This window comes from Camelus ferus, chromosome 1 (assembly GCF_009834535.1).
Source record: "Camelus ferus isolate YT-003-E chromosome 1, BCGSAC_Cfer_1.0, whole genome shotgun sequence".
NCBI classification, from domain to species: Eukaryota; Metazoa; Chordata; class Mammalia; order Artiodactyla; family Camelidae; genus Camelus; species Camelus ferus.
In genome coordinates, this window is record NC_045696.1 from 71,863,508 (window position 1) to 71,882,726 (window position 19,219).

At 42.0% G+C, this 19,219-nt stretch overlaps 1 protein-coding gene and 1 long non-coding RNA gene across 8 annotated transcripts in view; one reads left to right on the forward strand and one right to left on the reverse strand.

Annotated features, from left to right (window-relative positions):
- The window catches only part of MCF2L2 (MCF.2 cell line derived transforming sequence-like 2), a 206,709-nt gene that overhangs the window by 147,518 nt on the left and 39,972 nt on the right, over window positions 1–19,219 (forward strand). For 6 of the 7 annotated variants that reach the window (XR_004321303.1, XM_032483474.1, XM_032483460.1 and 3 more), the window contains 5 exons: window positions 10,154–10,247; window positions 11,326–11,441; window positions 12,608–12,677; window positions 16,760–16,852; window positions 17,515–17,607. Coding sequence is in view for 6 of the 7 variants with exons in the window: in XM_032483474.1 (XP_032339365.1) it covers window positions 10,154–10,247; window positions 11,326–11,441; window positions 12,608–12,677; window positions 16,760–16,852; window positions 17,515–17,607 (466 nt within the window). In the remaining variant the exon portion in view is untranslated. The remainder of the gene's footprint in view (window positions 1–10,153; window positions 10,248–11,325; window positions 11,442–12,607; window positions 12,678–16,759; window positions 16,853–17,514; window positions 17,608–19,219) is intronic. The other variant, XM_032483466.1, reaches the window with a different exon arrangement.
- Window positions 7,415–18,434, reverse strand: LOC116664852. Its single transcript, XR_004321346.1, has 3 exons — window positions 18,202–18,434; window positions 9,563–9,574; window positions 7,415–7,425 (listed from the first exon to the last, which is right to left on the reverse strand). It is a non-coding gene; the product is annotated as an uncharacterized LOC116664852 (long non-coding RNA).

The following is a 19,219-nucleotide window of genomic DNA, read 5'->3' on the forward strand; positions in this document are numbered from 1 at the left end:
CAGATGTAGGAGAGAAGATCAGAGAGTAGGGCAGTAGAACATGTACCATTAGTTGTGGGGAAGGAAGACTGAAACTTGAGTACAAGAGAACCTGGGAAAGGGTGGGAGCAAAAGAGACCCAAAGAAGAGGCAAGTGTTACCGAGATCATGAAAGGAGAAACAAGTATGGTAATGGAGTGCTCAAATGCCTAACAGCATATCAACATAGTGCCAGGCTCGACTTGTTTAGCTTAATCTGCTCTTTCTGTAGAAGGTGGGAGACTGACCTCAAAGACCTGTACAGACCCTGTTCCATGAATTCAGACACACCCCAGGCTGTGTGTTCTGAAACCAGTGAGTATTCATGCAAGGCCTGAGCTGTTAGAGAAATGGGGTGGAATCCCAACCTAGCTTCCCGCTGGCCATGGGATCTGGGTGAGTGACCCAACTTCTCTGCACCCCTGGATGATTCCTGCCTGGAAGGGTGCCTTGAGGACTGACTACAGAAGCAATAATATGTGTGAAGTGGTGAGCTTGGTATTGGGCCATCTTCATGGTCTGGGTGGACAGCTGTCATCCTCATCCCACCACGGGCTGTAGAAAGCACCTCTCACTGGGTAAGCTAGTCTTCATGCTCTAACCCATCATCATCGCTAAAAAAGGGCCCGCTGTGTTTCACGTCTTGAGATACATTTTCTGTTAATACAACATTGGCAATTAAAACAATGCAGCATCTTCTTGGCTGCCTCCTCCTCTTTTACTGCCCACCAGCCCCTCCTACCCTCACATATATCCTTCTGGGGGTTCTCTTCTTCACCAGACTTGCTCCTTGGTGATCTCATCTGTTGCCTTTAATCTCTGACTTATATTTCTAGTCTAGATTCTGAGCTCCAAACTTGAATATCTTCACTTAAATGTGTCACATCAGCCTTAGGCTTAACAGGTCAAAAATAGAATATTCAAATCCATGCTTGAGTTGAATGGCTGGGACTTGAATGCCCCCAAGGGCCAGAATCCTCCTTCTTCTCACCAGTGGATCCAGCCCTGGGTATTTGTTACATATCAATAACAGTCAGTGACATTTTGTGGCTGAATAAATTATCTATGCATCTATTTTCCCTTCTCTTGTGAGAGTCCTCAGACCTCTTGAGGGTGGAGACCACATCCTGCTCATCTCCAGTTCCCTTGAAGAACCTCCCACAATGCCTTGCACGGACTGAATATGTATTAACCTCTAGTTGAATTGAATTTTTGCTGAATGCTTCCCACATTCGTTAAATGTTCAAACTTTCAGTCCAAAGAGTCTCATCGCAGTACAATGGCCCCAATGTACTTCTCCCTTGATGCCAACAAGGCCCAAAAACTGACACTGGAAGCACACTAGCCCCTTTCCTACAGTTCTTGCTTTTGCTTCTGTGGTTTGGCACCATTCAGCAGCCTCCCTCAATTCTGGGACCTTGGCAGTTAGATGAAACCATACTACGTACACCCAGAACTGGAAGATGAAGGGAACAGAAAGCACAAAAGAGGCACTCACCTGCAGGCCATTCTAAGAACCCATTTTGTTCCTTTCTCTTCTCCTCTACATGGGGAAGGGGCCTCCTTAACTGATAATCTCTTTCCACATCAGTACATAAGGGCTTCTCTTATGTGCCCCTCTTACCCTCAGGAGAGGCTCCACAGGGACAGGGACAATCTTGGAGAGTCAGGTCCTGCTTGCTGGGATCCTTCTTGATGCAGTAGATCTTTGCTGTGGCTCAGGTGGGCCTCACTCAGGGAAGGGAGCTGTGGGGAGAGAATAAGGGGGTGGGAATGAGGCTAGCACAGGTTTTCCCTCCATGTTGCAAATGTTTAGGCAGCCCCTGTGACAGTGACCTGGTACCAATTCCCTGCCCAATGGATCCCTCAGCATTTCTTCTCCCCACTCCACCTGCAGATCATGCATTCACTTCACACTCCCAGGGTCATACAGGGTTCTGTACAGGTTCTGAGGGGCTGCCTCTAACTCCACCTTTTTCCCTCCCAACCAGGAGGGCATATCCAAATTGAGTGAATGAGTAATACTTGTGTCAGGACAAACTGGAATGCTGCCTGATTAAAACTTACATTTTAAAAGACAGCACCAGCCTGTCCACAGCTATCTAAGCGGAGCAAAACTATTTGGATCCTATGATGTGGTGGTACAGAGGAAAAGAAGAAAATTACAGTCCATGGAGATGTTCAGAAAGTAGTTATTGACCATAATATGGTGGCCACATGCCTAGCCTAGATGCAGTCATTTGTGTAAGAAATTTTACACTTAAGTTTGATTGTGTTGGTGTTTAAGGGACAACTAGAATATAATTCTCTATTACCCTTTTCTTAATAGTTAATAAATATTAAGCACTCATTGCCTGCGTTATGGAGCATACATCGTTCAAATCCCACTCAAACCAATTCTGAAAGCCAGTTATAGACTTCCCTGACATTTATATTGAGTATTGAATTATAGAGTTAGAAATAGTTTTGCTATACTGAGATTTTTCTTATAACAGCACTTCTCGGAAGCCAATTCTAAAGTCCTTGATAAATCATGTGATCGCGGAACAATATACATTTCAGGAATCAGTCTTGGTTGGTCTGATGATCTAAGGTCATTAAACCCAATATTAACACCAGTTTGGTCCTGCAGATAGATACAGGGCTAAGGAATCCTAGGAAGAGAGAGCAATCTCTCTAAGAGATATGTTTCTAGGATAATAAGCAAACAAATAAACCCTCTTGGGAGTAAAAGAATTAATAGAATAATAGGATATCTGCTGGGTAGGTAAAGATACAAATAGTGTCTTTGCAAAAAACATACAAAGGGCAAAGAATGCAGTGTGTTTCAATGTTTTTTGATCTTTAACTATTTTATACATTTTTTTTTATCTTTGGAAACTTCCTTTTTGCAATAGATTTCCCTTTGCATAAAGCAGAGGCATATTAACTGTTTCACAATTTCTTTACTGAAGATGATCAAATTACTTGGATATTCCTGTTGGGGTTAGTACCAGTACTACCTTTTGCATGAACTGAGGTACTAATGGTTTTCCTATGAACAGTATTCCAGGAATCTCCTTGATACTAGAAATCTCTCCCACGATGTCTTGTTATGTTTGTATTGCACACATGCTGATGGATTATGGCTCTGAGATTTGAGCCAGACTCCTTGACTCCTAGGCATAAATGGATGATTGCCTGAGCCATCTGTGTCCTTACTGTGCAGGCCCTGTACCTTGTGGAGCTGTGCTGCAGAGTCAGAATATTGGGTTCTGTTTCAGTGGACTGACATTCACCCTTGGCACATTGGTCCCCCTGTCTGGTTTTAGAGCTAGAAGACCTGGGCCTGCCTCTTACTGGCAGTGTTTAGCCAACAGTTTCACCTCAATCAAGTCACTTAATGCTCTGAGTCCCTATTTCCTCTTCCGTGAAACAAGATTAACAATTAGTGCCTACTCTTGCTTACAGAATTGGTGTCTGTTCCTTAAAGCTGCCATTCATCCATTCAATAAACACTTACTGAGATTTTACCTAGTTGTAAGGCATGGGGACAAGGGGTGGATGACAGGACATCTGCCCTGAAGGAGCTCTTTGTCAGATGTTGGATGGATCAAGGAAGATGATATGCACATTTTTAAAAATTACTTTTCTTCACATCATTAGGTTAGCTATTATTTTCAAAATGGAAAATAATAAGTGTTGGTGTGGAGAAAGTAAAGCCCTGGTGCATTGCTGGTGGGAATGTGAAATGGTACACAATATGGTGGTTCCTCAAAAAATTTTAAAGAATTGCTGTATAATTTAGCAATTCAACTTCTGTGTATATACTCAAAGGAAATGAAAGCAATGGTGCAACAGAGATTTTTACATCAGTGTTACCACAGCATTATTCAAAATAGCCAAAAGGTTGAAACAACCCAAGTGTCCATCTACAAATGAATGGATAAACCAAATGTGTTCTTACTGCAAACAATGGAAGATGTTTAGCCCTAAACAGGAATGACATTCTGACACATGCTACATCATGGATGAACTTTTGAAAATTTTATGTTAAGTGAAACAAGCCAGACACAAAAGGACAGATATTATATGATTTCACTTATACGTGGTACCTAGTATAGGCATATTCATAGAGAGAAAGTGGAATGGAGGTTACTGGAGACTGGGAGAGAGGAACGGCGAATTAGTGTTTAATGAGTACAGTTTCACTTTGGGTTGGTGGAAAAGTTCTGATGTTGGTTGCACAACATTGTGAGTGTATTTAATGCCACTGAATTGTACACTTAAAACTTGTTCAAATGGTAAATTTTATGTTATGTATATTTTACCACAATCAAAAAAACTTTATAATCCCTAAAATGCTATATAATTGCAGGATTGTTACCTTGAATTAGAATTAATGAGATTATGTTTATAATCCATCCCTCTTCTAAAAAATGCAGGTTGCATGAAATTACTTTGTCATTATTTATTATATGATATTGAAGAGTGAGCAACCATCCAGATAAACTTTAGTAAAGTTTATTTATGCCCCATCCTCCTCCAAAATGAATTTGAGGTGGTTTACCCTAAATATGTCGGAGTAATGAGACCAAATCCAACTAACATCAGACAAAATATAGAAACTGAGAACATTTATAGTTCTGGGAATTTATTACACAATTATAGAACATCCTATGAAAATAAAGGAGGATGTAAAACTAAGAACATGATTTCCTAAGCCTGAACCCTCAGGACCTATTCTGCACTGAATGAAACAGGCTCCTGGACAGTTGGCCAGATCAGTCTCCTAAACCGTCTCCTGGGCTCCTGAATCTATTCTCACTGTAGCCTGGTGGACCAGCCTTCTCCATCCTGGCTCCTCCCCACCCCCACCCCACCCCCTCTGCTTCCAGACTCTGCCCCAGCAGCCCGCTTCCCACGAAGCCCTGTGTGTAGCCAGGACTCCTAGCCCCTGCTCATGTTTCCTTCTTTCTGGAACACCCTCCCATCTTCCTGCAAGTGCTCAGTCTTACAGAGGACAGTTAGATCTCACCTCCAAGACCTCTCCAGCCCACGCTGATTCCTTCTCCTTGCCGTCCTATTGCTCACGCAGTCACACATTAACTAATTAACTGAGGCTGTAAATGAACAGAAAGTCTATGACATTTGCTTCTTTTCTTGTGAGAAATGAAAAGACTACATCATACATTTTATTAGAAATGATAATCTATTTAGAGAATGACCTATGAGAACCAGGAGGGATACTCAGGATGATCTTTTGACACATGAAGAGATGGAAACCATGAGAAAGAAAGTGGCTTGCTCAAAGTCACCCTGCATGTTAGAAGTAGAAATAGACTTGGAAACCCATATTTCTGAAACCCAGTATTTTTATATCACCACACTAGTTTCATTTTAATTTGTGTTTTGTTTCATAATCAGCAAACAGGACTTTAGATGCACCCCCAAATACAGGCCAAGAGAAGAATCATAATGTAGTGGAGAAAACACTGGCTTTGCCAAAGTCAGAGACCTTGGGCAAGTCAGTGCATGGTTCTGGGGCTCTCTTTTTTCATCTGTAAAATAAGAATGAACTGGATAGTCTTTAAGATTGTATCAGCTCCTAGCATTTATGAACCTACTGGACTGTTGGCCCAGTGCCAGTAAAGAAACTTGCAAGTATGGTAGAGCATACATCTCTCACTTCTGATTCCTCCTCCATGCTGTCCCCCTTGGCCTGGGACATACTTCCCCATCCTTGTCCCCTTGCTTGCTTTTTTCAAAACTCTGCCTAAACTTCACTCCACTCAACTCAAAATTGGCAGTGTCTCTTCCCACCCCTGGCTTAATTCTGGCCCCTTCTGTGCACCTGACTCCTCTGACTACCTGGTACTCTGCACTGGAGTCATTAATTTTCTTGTCTCTGCCATTAGACTAAGGCATTATGTATCATATCCCAAGTATCTATCATGGTGCCTGGCTCATAGTAGAGAGCTAATACATGCTTGTTACATGGTACTAATGATTTTCATCTGGGAAGCAAGGAAAAGACTATGGTACTAATTTCACCTGAAGCTGTTAATTTTTGTGGAAGTAGGAGAATTGGAACTTTCAAGAATGATTAGAATTTGAAAGGAAGTATAAATTAATGCCAACACTGGTTTAACTAAGCTAGGTGGCTAAAAGGAGTGGGTCTGATTGGTGTTAACTTGATTGAATGGAGGAACATCTGCATTAGAATCATGCAGGGTGAAAATTGCAGATTCCACCTGTTTATTCACCCACAGCACCACACCCCCTCACCTTCTGAATCTGTGGATGTGTATTTACCTTTTGAGCAAGCTCCCTAAGAAGATTCTTTTCACATGAATGGAGAGTCTTGGAATCCTGGAAGGAACATTGACAGTTGTGGGCAATTGAAAGCTATTTTAAGTTTTTAAAGGGGGAGAGTGATGGCATAATGGACATGGAGCTTTAGGAAGGGCACAGACTGGTAGTCTACAAAATGGGTTGGTAGGAGTGAGATCTTAGAGGCAAGAGTGAGTTGCGAGGAGTGCACCAAAGTATTCAGGATGAGAAGAGTGGGGAGTTTGCTCTCTATGGCAGTATCGGAAATGGGGAATAAGCAGTGAGTCCAAGAGGCACGTTCAGAGATGGAAAGACAAGGCTTGGTGACAGATTGAATGTAAGCCATTAAGGCAGGGAGGAGTTTGAAATGACCATTGGGAGTTTTAGGGACCCTAGAAGAATGACCCTTCCACTGATGTGCATGCTGTTTCTGTCTGATGAGTTCTATTTCAACCTGATGTGATGTGATGTCTGGGAAGCATTTAGGTGAAGATCTATGTAGACCATTGGCAACATGGGCTTGAGCGTGCCCAAAGGTCTAGCAGGAAGTATAAAGATGTGAGAGAGTCAACAGCATGAGGGAAGAGGAGAGAAGGAAGCTGGAAACCTGAGTTCAGACCTTTGAGAAGCAGCAACATTAGACATGAGGAAGGAGGTGAAGCAAGGAAGGAATAGAGAAGAAACAGAGAGGTGGGTGGTGAATGGAGATTGAATAATAAAGAGAAACCAAAGGAAGAGAAAGGTTTAAGGTGAGTATTCATTATGACAGATGCTCTAGAGTTTGAGAAGGTTAAGAACAGACCTTTCAATTTGGCACAGAGGGTATCAGATGAAAACTAGATTTTTTTAAGGTGAAAATCCATAATACTTTCTGGTGTGTGTGATATGAGGAATAAATGGAACCTCGACACATCTGACTGACAATTAATGAGCAAAAATATATTTCTGAGAGGCTGGTTCCCAAGAGAATACTCTTCAATTGAAGAGCTGGGAAATGGAGGGTGACGAGGGATGAGGGGCAAGTGTTAAAACGGGCAACAGATTAAGGTGCATGAGTAAAGAAGAAACTTACCAGGAAATCCTAACATACACACACTACTTTAATGATCTTACTTACCAAATACTGTTGCATTCATTTTTTTTAAAAGGCACATTCTTTCCATTCTTGCCTCTTGGCTATGGTGTCATCTGAAATAAACATGAGGTGTCATGTAGGGTGGAACCAGATATCTGAAGCTCTATTTTTATGCTACCTTGAAATATGGCTTCAGAGAAGAAACAGCCCCTTAAAACATTATGCGTAATTTCCTCCTTAATGACCTAGGGTGTTGGTGGGGCAAGATCTACTTTAAATGTAAAACAAAGTGCCAGGATGTACATTAGTTTAGAGGATGCTAGTGCAGGCTGAGCTAACATCCTCAACTCTGTTCTAATTACAGTGCTCCACCTCTGGGTAGATATCCATCGGGACATAAAGTACTGTAATTTAAGGGTTTTAAATATCTTGAATACTCCCAATGTTTTCTGTTTTTCATCTACATTATATATACTTGATGGCTTTAGATATTAAACCCTTGAGTTTTTTTCTGTGAACAAAGTTATGTGCTTGGGAATAATGAAGCAGGCAATCATCAGCTAGACTCCTCAATTGCTCCCACTTTATAAAGTTATTTGAAAGGAAAACAAAGGAGAGGAAAGGAAAAAGAATGGCTAGCAATGGTGTGAGAACTTTTTTTAAAAATCTGAACTGATACGGAGGCTACCAGTGTTCACGGACTTCCTATTGTTGGGGTTTTGTCTTCAGTATCACTCTAAAAGCAATCACTGTTGACAATGTCTTAAGTTTCTTTGCATGAATTTTCTAAGCATATACAATTTTACATCTATGTATACATCCACACTAATTTTTACACAAATAGTCATACTATGCACACTGTTGTTCATCTTGTTTTTCTTTCTAATTCACTTAAAATACTTGGACCACGTCATGTCAGCATGATTCAATCAGCTTCATTCTTTTTAAAAACTGCATGGCATTTCATATATATGTACCATAATTTATTGATGAGCATTTAAATAATTTCTAGTTTATGTCTGGTTGTTGTTGAAGTTCTATTGTTCTAATTACAAACAGAGAATATATTTAGAAGTGAAATTACTGAGTCAAGGTGTGTGTGTTTTAAATTTTGATGAGATATTTCTAAGTTATCTTACACTTCCACCAATACTATCTGAGTGTGTTTCCACATCCACATCTGCCAGTCTGAACTGTCTGCCATGCTATAGAAGTTGACAATTGTTACTTCTTTTTAATATGCCTTTGTTGGATTAATGTGTATTGAGCATTTTTTTCATAAGACTAATAGCCATTTGTGTATGTGTATGTATTTCCTACATCATGTCTTTTGGTTATCTGTCCCTTGCCTTACCCATTCTTATGAGAGGAAAAGAAACCCTTTACTAGGATAAGCTACTGTTTAATAGATAACACACCAACAGTTCACAGGAAACCATAAGTGTATCTATTCTACATACAAACATTTGTACAAACACTGACTCACTTGGAGGCCTGAAAGAAAGTGTGCCTTCACGGCCTGAGGAGAGAAAGAAAGCAGCCTGTCTAGAGGTAAATGTGGGAACTGGCCTCACTCTTTCTGTCAGTTTTCTATTGCTGCATAAAAAATTACCACAAACTTAGCAGCTCAGCTCACAATTGCCCTGGGACAGGAGGCTGGGCATAACGTGACTGGCTTTTTGCTCAAGTCCCACAGATTAAATCAAGATGTTGGCCAATTGCTCTTCGCAGATCTCCCCTTCTAAGTTCGTGTGGTTGTAGCCGAATTCAGTTCCTTGCAGTTGTAGGACTAAAGTTCCTGTTTGCTTGCTGGCTGTCAGCTGGGGGCGACTCTCAGCTCCTAGGAGCTATCTGTGTTCCTTGCTACATGCCCCACCTCCTCCATCTCCAAACCCAGCAAAGTAGAATCTCCCTTGTGTTCAATCCTCATGCTTCCAATCTCTCTGACTTTTAGACCCAGATCTAAAGAGTCCATGTGGTTAGGATGTGCCCAACCTGGTAATCTACCTATCTTAAGGTCAGTTGATTTGAAACAAAACAGACTGGCAAAATCCCTTCATAGCAGCACTTATATCAGTGTTTGGTTGACTAACTGGGAGGAAGTGTGTGTATACTAGGGGCCAGAAATCTTGGGGATCATCTTAGAATTCTGTGTACCACACCCCACACCTTCTTTCCTCAAGCAAAGCAGACAGAGCCCATGTCTTCTGGCTTAGAAAAATCAATCCAAAAATGGAAGCATGGAATGCCACAGGAATGAGGCTGGACAGACATCCATCCAACCCCGTGCACAACGAAATGCATCCATGTAGGTCAGAGATCTTGCTACGAACAATGAAACAGCAGAAGGCTGGAGAGAAAGTCTAGGAAACCATATGGACGATGTAGGGGTCAGGCAGACCTTCCTGACCAGGGATCCAAACCTGGTATTTCTGACTTCAACTTTTGCCCTCTTGACCCCCATGCTATGGCCCACTGGAGAATAAGTCATTCTCTAGCTGCACAGATGGATCTTGAACCCTTTAACTTTGCCATTTCTTCTCATGCCAGTGTGATTAGAGTGTGCTTTTGTGAGATATTGGCCTTGGGTGTTCAACAGAACAGAATGAACTGACCACAACTTAAGTAGGTGAGCCACTAAGGGAAACTATATTGATGACCATTATTCTAAAAGAATTCTCAATCACTGCTTCCCCCTCCTCCACTGTCTCTCTCTCTCTTTCATCTTCCTACCTGCTGCTGATTCAGGCGCATTGTATGTGACTTGCTTGAGACCGAAGAGACTTATATAAAGGAGATTAAGAACATAATTGATGTAAGTAGATTTGGGGCAGAAGGCATGGTAAGTATTCAAACCACAGAAGTTTTGTTGCAGGAAGAATCTCAAAATAGTTGCCATATGTCTTTAGAATCCCTACCAAAGTTTCACATCTTATAATATCACAAGTGTTCTTTTAGCAGGAATAAGAACATACTTAATGACTATTGATCCATGTAACCAAATAACTTCAAAAAGATTGTACCAATGTTCAACTAGGGTCACCATACGCTTGCCAATAATGGATATAATCATTTAAATGCCTTTGGTAATTTAATAAGGGAGAGTTGTTTCTCATTAAGTAGCATTTTTTGCTTAAGAGTGAAAATTTGTATTTTCCCTTCTTTCCTAAGGTAATAATCTTGAGGAATAAATTATATGTATAAAGTTATAATAGAAAATTTTTACAATAAAATATCAGAAGAAAACTAAATGTCCAATAAAAAAGGGAATGATTGATAAAGTCATTATTCAACTATTACAAAATAATTATTTTTAATAACAGGCAGCAACATTAAAATAAGTGCTCATAAGATTAAATTAAAAATAATACATGTAGAAATTTACAAGCAGAGTCTAAAATGTATATGGGGAGTGGATATAGCTCAATGGTAGAGCAAATGCTTAGCATGCATGAGGTCCTGGGTTCAATACCTAGTACCCCCATTAAAAAAACTTATAAAATAAAATAAAATGGAAAAAAAAGACTAAAAATTATATATGTACTGTGATTATAACCATATAAAATAAGCTTTTAAAAAGTCATGAAGGAAATAAAGTAAGATAGTAGTAATTGCATCAGGTCACAAAATGATGGGTAAGATTCTTCCTTTCATACTTGACTTATACAACGTATTTTTAAAAATATATTTGTTTTTCCTATAAAAATTCCACTGTATTATCATTGCCATAAAGCCATCTTCTTCTGAAGATGGACACATGAGGAAAATAATATCCAAAAAAAGTATTTTGGGGAATGGCTTTCAGGAAACATGTATGCCATATTCCCCAATTATTAAAGTTTTGGTCCCTGGAGTGGCTAATTCAGATCATCTCTTATATGTTCCTATTTGTAAAACCTACCTTGTTTCCATCTCTGCAGGGATATATCATTCCAATGGATTTTATTTGGCTGAAGCATCTAATTCCAGATGTTCTTCAGAATAACAAGGACTTTCTCTTTGGGAATATTAGAGAACTTTACGAATTCCACAACAGGTATATAATCATTCAAATTACCAGGGAAAATGGAAAATAAGAGAAGGATGGGAATCAGACTGATGGAATTTAGAGTTGAAACTGCTTAGGTATTTTCAGGCTTAAGCAAGTAGTCCAGAGTCAGTGGACAGGACCCGGGAGGGATGGGATGAGGAGGAGGGGAGAAGCGCCACAGGATCCCCAAGGAAGAAGGGAAGAGACATTAATGGAGCATGTACTAGTGCCAGGCATTGACGCTGTAGTCATTCGTCAGTTCCTTTGCTTATTTATCTCCTCACATGTCAGTGTTTATTGAGCCCCTGTTCTGTGTCAGGCTCTGTGTTCAGCATTGGGAATACAAAGATGATGAAGACACATGACCACATACCTATTACCGTAGGGGAGTGCTGGGACCCAGGGTGTTAGAAGATGCTCACCGGGCAGTCACTTGTCCTGTTAGCCTGGTGTTGCTTGGGTATTGGGTTCCGGAGAATGAGAGAAGGAAAGGACTTTGGAAATCATCTTCCAGCCCTTTTATTTTACAGATAACAAAACCACAGCTTGTTTACTCACTTTACCCACTAAAAATGGCCCCAGGATCACAAGTTGAATTGATAGGAGGGAAGAGACTGCTTGGTGAATTGAACCACAGTTGTTTCCTTACCACATCTCTTATCTGTTGTTCAGAAACGATACTGAATGGAAATCCTGTTTCTTCTACTTTCCCTGGAGAAATTATTCAGCCCCTTTGAGCCTCAGGCTTCGCATTTATGAAACCCTATCTTGCAAGCTTTGGTGGAGGGTTAAATGAGATATTGTTCTCGAAGCACTTAGCTTATGTCTGACTTACAGTAAGCTCTCAATGGTCGTAGTAGTAGCAGCCCCAACAGCAGTTCTTGTTAATGTCATTGCCATGTAGCAGGGATCAGCAGTGCACCCAGTCTGTCTGTGGCTAGGGCTTAGAATTATCAGAACAGGTGTGGGTGGTTTCAGGGAATCCTGGTAATGTCACAGAATACCTTTTTTCCTTCCAAATCAGTGTGTTGAAGATGAGTCAGAAGCAATAAAGCCTGGACAACCAGCATTTTTCTATGTGCCTCTTAAAACTTAATGTGATTTTACTTGAAAAATTGTGTTAACCCTGTATGTGTAAAAATCAAAGCATTATTAAACTTTTCTTTCCCTAGGACTTTTCTAAAAGAATTGGAAAAGTGTATCGAAAATCCTGAACTTCTGGCACGTTGCTTTCTCAAGAGAGTAAGTCTGTGCTCCCAATAAATCAAAATAACCATGCAATTAAAGTCAGCCCTTAATTTTCTGTATAAGTGGAAAGGGCAAATAGAAACACTAGTGGTCTAGAAACTTATATCTGCCTTTAAATGCAAAGTGGGAGTCCTTTGCAGAACTTCAACCTATGTGAGTTGAGTCCACTTTGACTGAGCTCACACTGCTAGGCAGTTATGACTGCAAGCCTGACTTCCTGCAAAGCCCCTGAAATGGAAGACTGGCCCCAGACCCCCATAGTAGATGGTCCTCCTCTGAGTGACTAAGCTGTTTTACACAGCAGGCTTAAATTCTTCACTAAAGTTGTATTAACACTCTCAAGAGAAAGTGCTGGTATTAAACTGAAACTCTCAGAAAATGTATTTTCTTCCATTTTATTTTCTACAGCATCGAGGATAGTTCGAAAAATCTACAGCTTCTTTTATGCTTAGCACCCAATTTGTGAACTTCCTGTCCTCCAACACCATACCTCTGACCACTTACTTCCCTTCCCACCACGCAGACCTCTTCTCTCTTGCCGGTTCTCCTCCTGGCTTTGGCGCTCCCTGGGAGCTGGCACAGAGAAGTGCTGCCACCAACATCATTCCCCATCAAGTGCTTCCTTCCCTTTGGGAGGACTGTGCAGATGATCCCCATGTGCTCTGCTCTCTAAATCTCTCCCATTTCTTCTCTCTATCCCAATCAGCCCTTCTTTGCATTTCTTGATTGTTTTCGTTTCGTGAACTGGAGACAACAGATCAAAAAACTTAAATATTTTTCAACCGTTCAAATTATGGCTGATAAGTCTGAGAGCAGTATTTGTGATAACCTAAAACAGAAGTCCTCAAGTTTCGAGGTATTCAACATGATGGAGAAACAGAGTCTTCAACCCTCAGGGCCCTTGACCTGCTTGGAAGGCCCCTGCCATAGCACTGTCTAGGCTTTCCATCACAGCCTCACCATAGGTTTTCCATCCAGTGCCAGAATTCAAGATACATAAAAAAACCATTTTGTATTCAATCTGATTAATTTCCTTTTGAATTACCTTTATAGCATTATTAGTGTTTTATACTATTTTGCACTTTTGTGCTCATCAAACCACCATTGTGAAATCTAGTTGCAGAGTTTAGAAATATTTCACAACTGCTTATGTCATTATTGCAAAGACTTATAAAAATTGTTGGATGAGAAAAAGACCAGATTCCTGCGGGAAAAAATGGATATCATCACATTAAAAACTGTCCAAGTATGAGAAAATTGTTAGAGAATTACTAACTAAACATTTTCTTAGAAGAATTCCTCTCCTAAATTTTTACAAAGCTTTTTGTAGTCCCTCATGTTGGGAGAAACCTTAGAAAGCATTAATCTAGGCCACAAACTCTGCATATAATCCTATATGATTTATGATATTGGAGGCAAAATACAGATAATAAATTTTTATCAAGCACAAAGCTATTCCCCTGGGACAAATGGGGTAATTAAAAAACCACAATTACTTAATCTTTGAGAATCCTTGAGGGAACTGGCCACTGTTGTGCAAAGACCTGTATTTGTTAGCCAATAAGGCAGGCCCATAACCCACTATTTACTATGGCAGTTTATCTCTTCTCAGTAATATTTGCAGATTTCCACTTATCTTGGAAATGAATTTTGAAATATTGTTCTGGCTGAGTGTTTTAATCAGACTTAATAGCCCTTAGTATACAGGAAGATTCTGTCCCAGAGACCAAGCTCTATGTAGAATAATGTTTGTCAGTAGTTAACTTTGAGTTCCATTTGCTCTGAGATCTCACATAGTACAATGGAAAAAGCATTGGAGTGAGACTCAGAAAACTTATCTGAGTTGAGCTGCTTGCTATCAGCATGATCTCAAGTAAGTCACTCAAACCCCCGGAGTCTCACTCTCCTACACCATATAACAAGCTTCGTAATATCGGTATGTCAAGTTATGTGGAAACCAAGTAAAATAATGCATGCGGAAGGGCTCTACAAGGTAAAAAGTGCTTTGACAATAGCTACCACTTGTCGTGTACTCTGCCTGTATCAGGTACTCTGCATTTGTTGAGAGGTTTCTGTATATCATCTCATTTAATCTCACAACAATCAAAGGAGTTCACTGCTGTTGTGAGCCCACTTAACAAGTGAGAAACTGAAGTGTAGGAAGGTTAAGTAACTGACCTCAGACCAGATAGCTTGTAACTAACAAAGCCAAGAACTGAACCTGGGCCATCCACCACCAGAGCCTACAGTCTTCCTAATCCATAAGCAATCGTGTCTCCCTATGTGAATATGAGTTTTGGGGTAGCAATTTTTTAGCCTCTTGATATATTCTATAAAGAGGTAAGGGGAATTGGGCACTTGCATATTCTGCTAGTTAGTGCACATGCTCTCTCTAAGGAATTTTGGACTGAAGAACAAATTTAGGTCAATAGTTATGTTTCAGTACTTGAAGGCCTGTGACATTCTGTGTTGCTCAAAGTGCAGGCACAGGACCAAGGGGTGAAGTTTTCAGGAACACAGGTAACAGCTCAGCATCCTCCAAGAACCAGGTCCCTTTCTGTTACTGGGAGAGTTTGGGGATGTCTCCCTGGGTGGAAGGCTGGATCTCCAAAGTCTCCTCCAGCTTCTGAGAATCTTCTGGTGGTGAGTGTTGAAAGCAGTGAAACCTTGAATCCTTTTTGGAGCTAAAGGTCAATGTCTTTGTGCTCAGACAGACAAAGGGTGGATGAGACGCCTTAACCAATTTGTAGTGTTTTATAAGTCTGGACTTCAGGATGGCAGGAGTGTTACCCATGTCTAGGCCTCTATGCTCTGGGAGCCATTGAATTTAACAAATGTCCTCAACACAGTGGCTGGCACATCAAAGGCACTCAACAGATAGCTCTAGAGTGAATGAATAATGAAGGCATTATTGCTAAGCTCTGAATTATTATTCTAGTTTCTTAACCAGTCTGAACAACACTTCTCAAGGGCCAGCTGCCTCTATAAATGTATTTGTGTGTGTGTGTGTGTGTGTGTGTGTGTAATTTTTTCTGGAGAGAATAGCAAAGGACAGGGTTGCTGTAGTTCTTATAGTAAAGTGAAATGACCACTTACAATCCATCAGGAGAAGGGAAGAGCTACAGAAACAGAAATAATTCACCACAGTAATATATTTAGAAGAAAAATAGGAATAGTTGAAGCTGTAAGGGAGAAAATAACCCAATTCCACATGAAAGACATCAAGAGTGGCCTGAGCAGGAGGATAGGGACACAGAAATTCATAAGGAGGGGGCCACGTGGTCATCTCCACCAGAGCAGCCCGGGCTCTGTGGCAAGCACACCCACGTGGACCAGGTTCTCCTGATGGAGTGGATGAAACATGGCAAACTGACTCCGTAGGCTTGGGATGGACTTTCTGTCTGGGATATTGGCAGACATGTGCCCACTTCTCATGGCCTTTGATATAGTGAGAATATGGGTCACACAGCACGTGGAGCCCCGCTTGATCTCTAGCACTGAGATCATCGTGTAGATTTCCTGCCTCAGGGTCTTTTGCTGCAGGGTTGCCTGAACCACTTAGGTTTGTGTCCAAACTGCCACATTTTCCTTCTGGGTGTTTCTACCTTTTGGTCATTTCTTAGGTTTTTGTTTTTGTGTTTTTAGGGTTGGCATCATAATAATTGTAATATGGAGCGAGTGGGGAGAGAGAAAGAAGGAGCCATCAGCTACCAGCATTTTTATTGCCTGTTTTATTATTCAGTGCAGAGCTATTTGGGGGAGATATTGGTGTCCCAAATAAAGAGCCGAGGAGAAAGGATAAAGATAAAAATTGACTCCTGTTCATGAATTTACTTATTTACCTGTGTCCTATAGCTGCTCTCACAGTACTCTGTTCAGATCTGTGTAGTTTGTAACCCTCTGTTTACCTCCTCATCACACACTCACTCCAACATAAGATTATTTATTGTGTATCCCCACTTCCTTACATGTTGAAGATACTCAGGCCCACTGAATGAATGAATGAACTATATTATCCTGTCCACTGACTGAAAAAATGCTACCTGATTAATTTGTTCTAACTTTTTCTCACCCAGAAAGAAGATCTTCAAATATATTTTAAATACCATAAGAATCTGCCCCGAGCCAGGGCAATCTGGCAAGAATGTCAAGACTGCACCTACTTTGGGGTAATGTTGAGGTTCTAAGGTCTCCCACAAATTGTTTTCCCTTGACAATGTGTGCATCCAATTTTTAAAGAAATTGAAAGTATGAATTAGGCAGAGGAATCTGACATTGAGATTTAAGCTTATTAAAAGTCTCTCCTATGTTGACATTACACACTGGGAGTTTCAATGCTGCCCCGAGTCTCTGTGGGACAGCCCTGTGAGGAGCAGCTGTAGGCTGGTGAGAAAACCAGGATCCTCTTCTAGGATGGATTTTGCAAGTGGAACTAAGTCCAAAGGGTCACACTTTGGGACTCCCTGGAATGATATCAATAAGCCATCATGTACCCTTGAATAGACTCCATCACCCTTAAGCCCCAATTCGAAGACAGGCTGCCTTGTTTTCAGAAGGGTTTGAAATGCCCCTCCTAGGGGATTTGCTTTCTAAAAGAAATAAATGGTCTGGCATCCCTAATTGCCTATAAAAATATTAGCCAAGCACAACCCCTTTCCCCTTTCTCTCATTTTACACACTGTTCCTGAGGGACTGAACAGCCAATCATATTACAGAACTGGTTGACACAGCTGCTCCTCCTGTCCACAAAAAGCCCATTTCACCACTGTGTTTAAATGCTGCCACTTTTGTTCTGTGTGTGTGTTAAGTTGTTTCTGTTTGCTTTTTCAAGGTATGCCAGCGTCAACTGGGTCACACACTCCCTCTTTTTAAGTACCTGAGAGGACCAAGCCAGAGACTTATAAAGTACCAAATGCTGCTGAAGGTAAGTTGATGAGACGTGCTTCCCGTGCCTGCTCTTTTCCTTAGACATGTAGAATTGTGGCTTTGCCTTCCAAAGGTGAAAATATGTCTAACTTACAGGCTTTTCCTGTCCCCAGGTCTAAATCAGCCTCCTCAGTGAGGAGTAAGAACAAAGAATCATAGGGACCTGGGAACGAGGCTAGTCTAACTTGCAGCCAGGGCATGAATCTCTAACAGGAGGCGGGCTTAGGGGAGCAGAGGTCCTTGGGAGCAGAGTGGGGACCTGGGAAGTCACCACACTGCAGGCAACTGCGAGGGTGGCAGCCAGGCCTCCACTCTCAGTGAGGCATCGACAGGTAAGAGATTGTCTGCTCCATTCTACCCAGGAAAGAGCTATGATTGCCCCCCACAGCCACTATTGTACGTGCATGTTGACAGTCAAAGGGAGACGGCAAAACCAGGTTCTTCTCCACTTTTGCGTTATGTACCTTCACTCTCAAACTGAGGATCTTTCTCAATAGCAACATAGCAGAATGAATTTTGCTCTGCTGAACCCCTAGGTGGTTCTTTCTTACTCTGACACCATCACACCTGCCAGAGAGCAGTCCCAGCCTACACACACACACACACACACACGCACACACGACAGGTGGCTTTGTCAAGGCTGTGTCCCCACCTCATGTGTGAGCAGAGGGAAAGTTCTGGGCGGTTTCTCCACGGTCTGTTTTGAATTAAGTTTTACAAGCAGCTCTTGCCCACTGGCTACTACCTCTTAATTAAAAAAAAAAAAAAAGAGCCCCTGCTGTTTACTGGGTACCTTCCGCCGTGTCTTTCTTACTTAATCCCCACCATCAGACGTGCCAAAGGCTCTGGAGGTGGAGAAACTGAGGCTCGGGGAGGTGAAGCCGAACGCCCAACCGTCTGCCCTCAGCACGCGGGACCCTCTCGGCGTCGCACCCGCAGCCCCAGCTCGGCAGCACCGGCCCTGCCGCCCCCACTTGCGGGATGACGGGTCCTCTTGGCCTTGGTTTTCTCAAGCGTAAGGTGAGGATGCGAGAAGCTCCTCCGTAGGACTCCTGGGAGGAGCCGGTGAGCGACGCACGTGGAGACGAAACAGAGAAGCTTCCGAACCAACCGTGCGGCTGTTGTTTTACACACGGGACGGCGCACCAGCGCGGGGAGGAGGGTGGTGACCCTCCGCTTCCCTCCATGGGTGGCACCTGTCAGCATGTTTTGGCACCGCGTTCACTTAGGTCCTCATGTCCCTCTGACGGCCCCGTGTTTACTGTCATCAGAACTTTGTATGTCCTTCCCCTGGGTGCAGTGGGATGGAGCAGAGCTCAGTGGGAGTATTCACCCCCTGGGCCTGGGTGCACCCGGTACCGAAGGCTCGGGCTTTCCCACAGAAGTGATGCTGACGCAGTAGGTACGTCCGTGCCTTACGTAGAGGGCTGTAGGGCATAGTGATTGGAAACACAGACTCAGGAGTTAGACATCCTGGGTGTGGACCCGGGCTCTGACGCTTCCAGCTGGCTGCCTGAACTCAGGCAAATTGCTTAACCCCTCTCTGCCTCAGGTTCCTCACCTGTAACAGGAAGGTAGTAATAATACTCTCCTGGTGTGCTTTTTGGGAG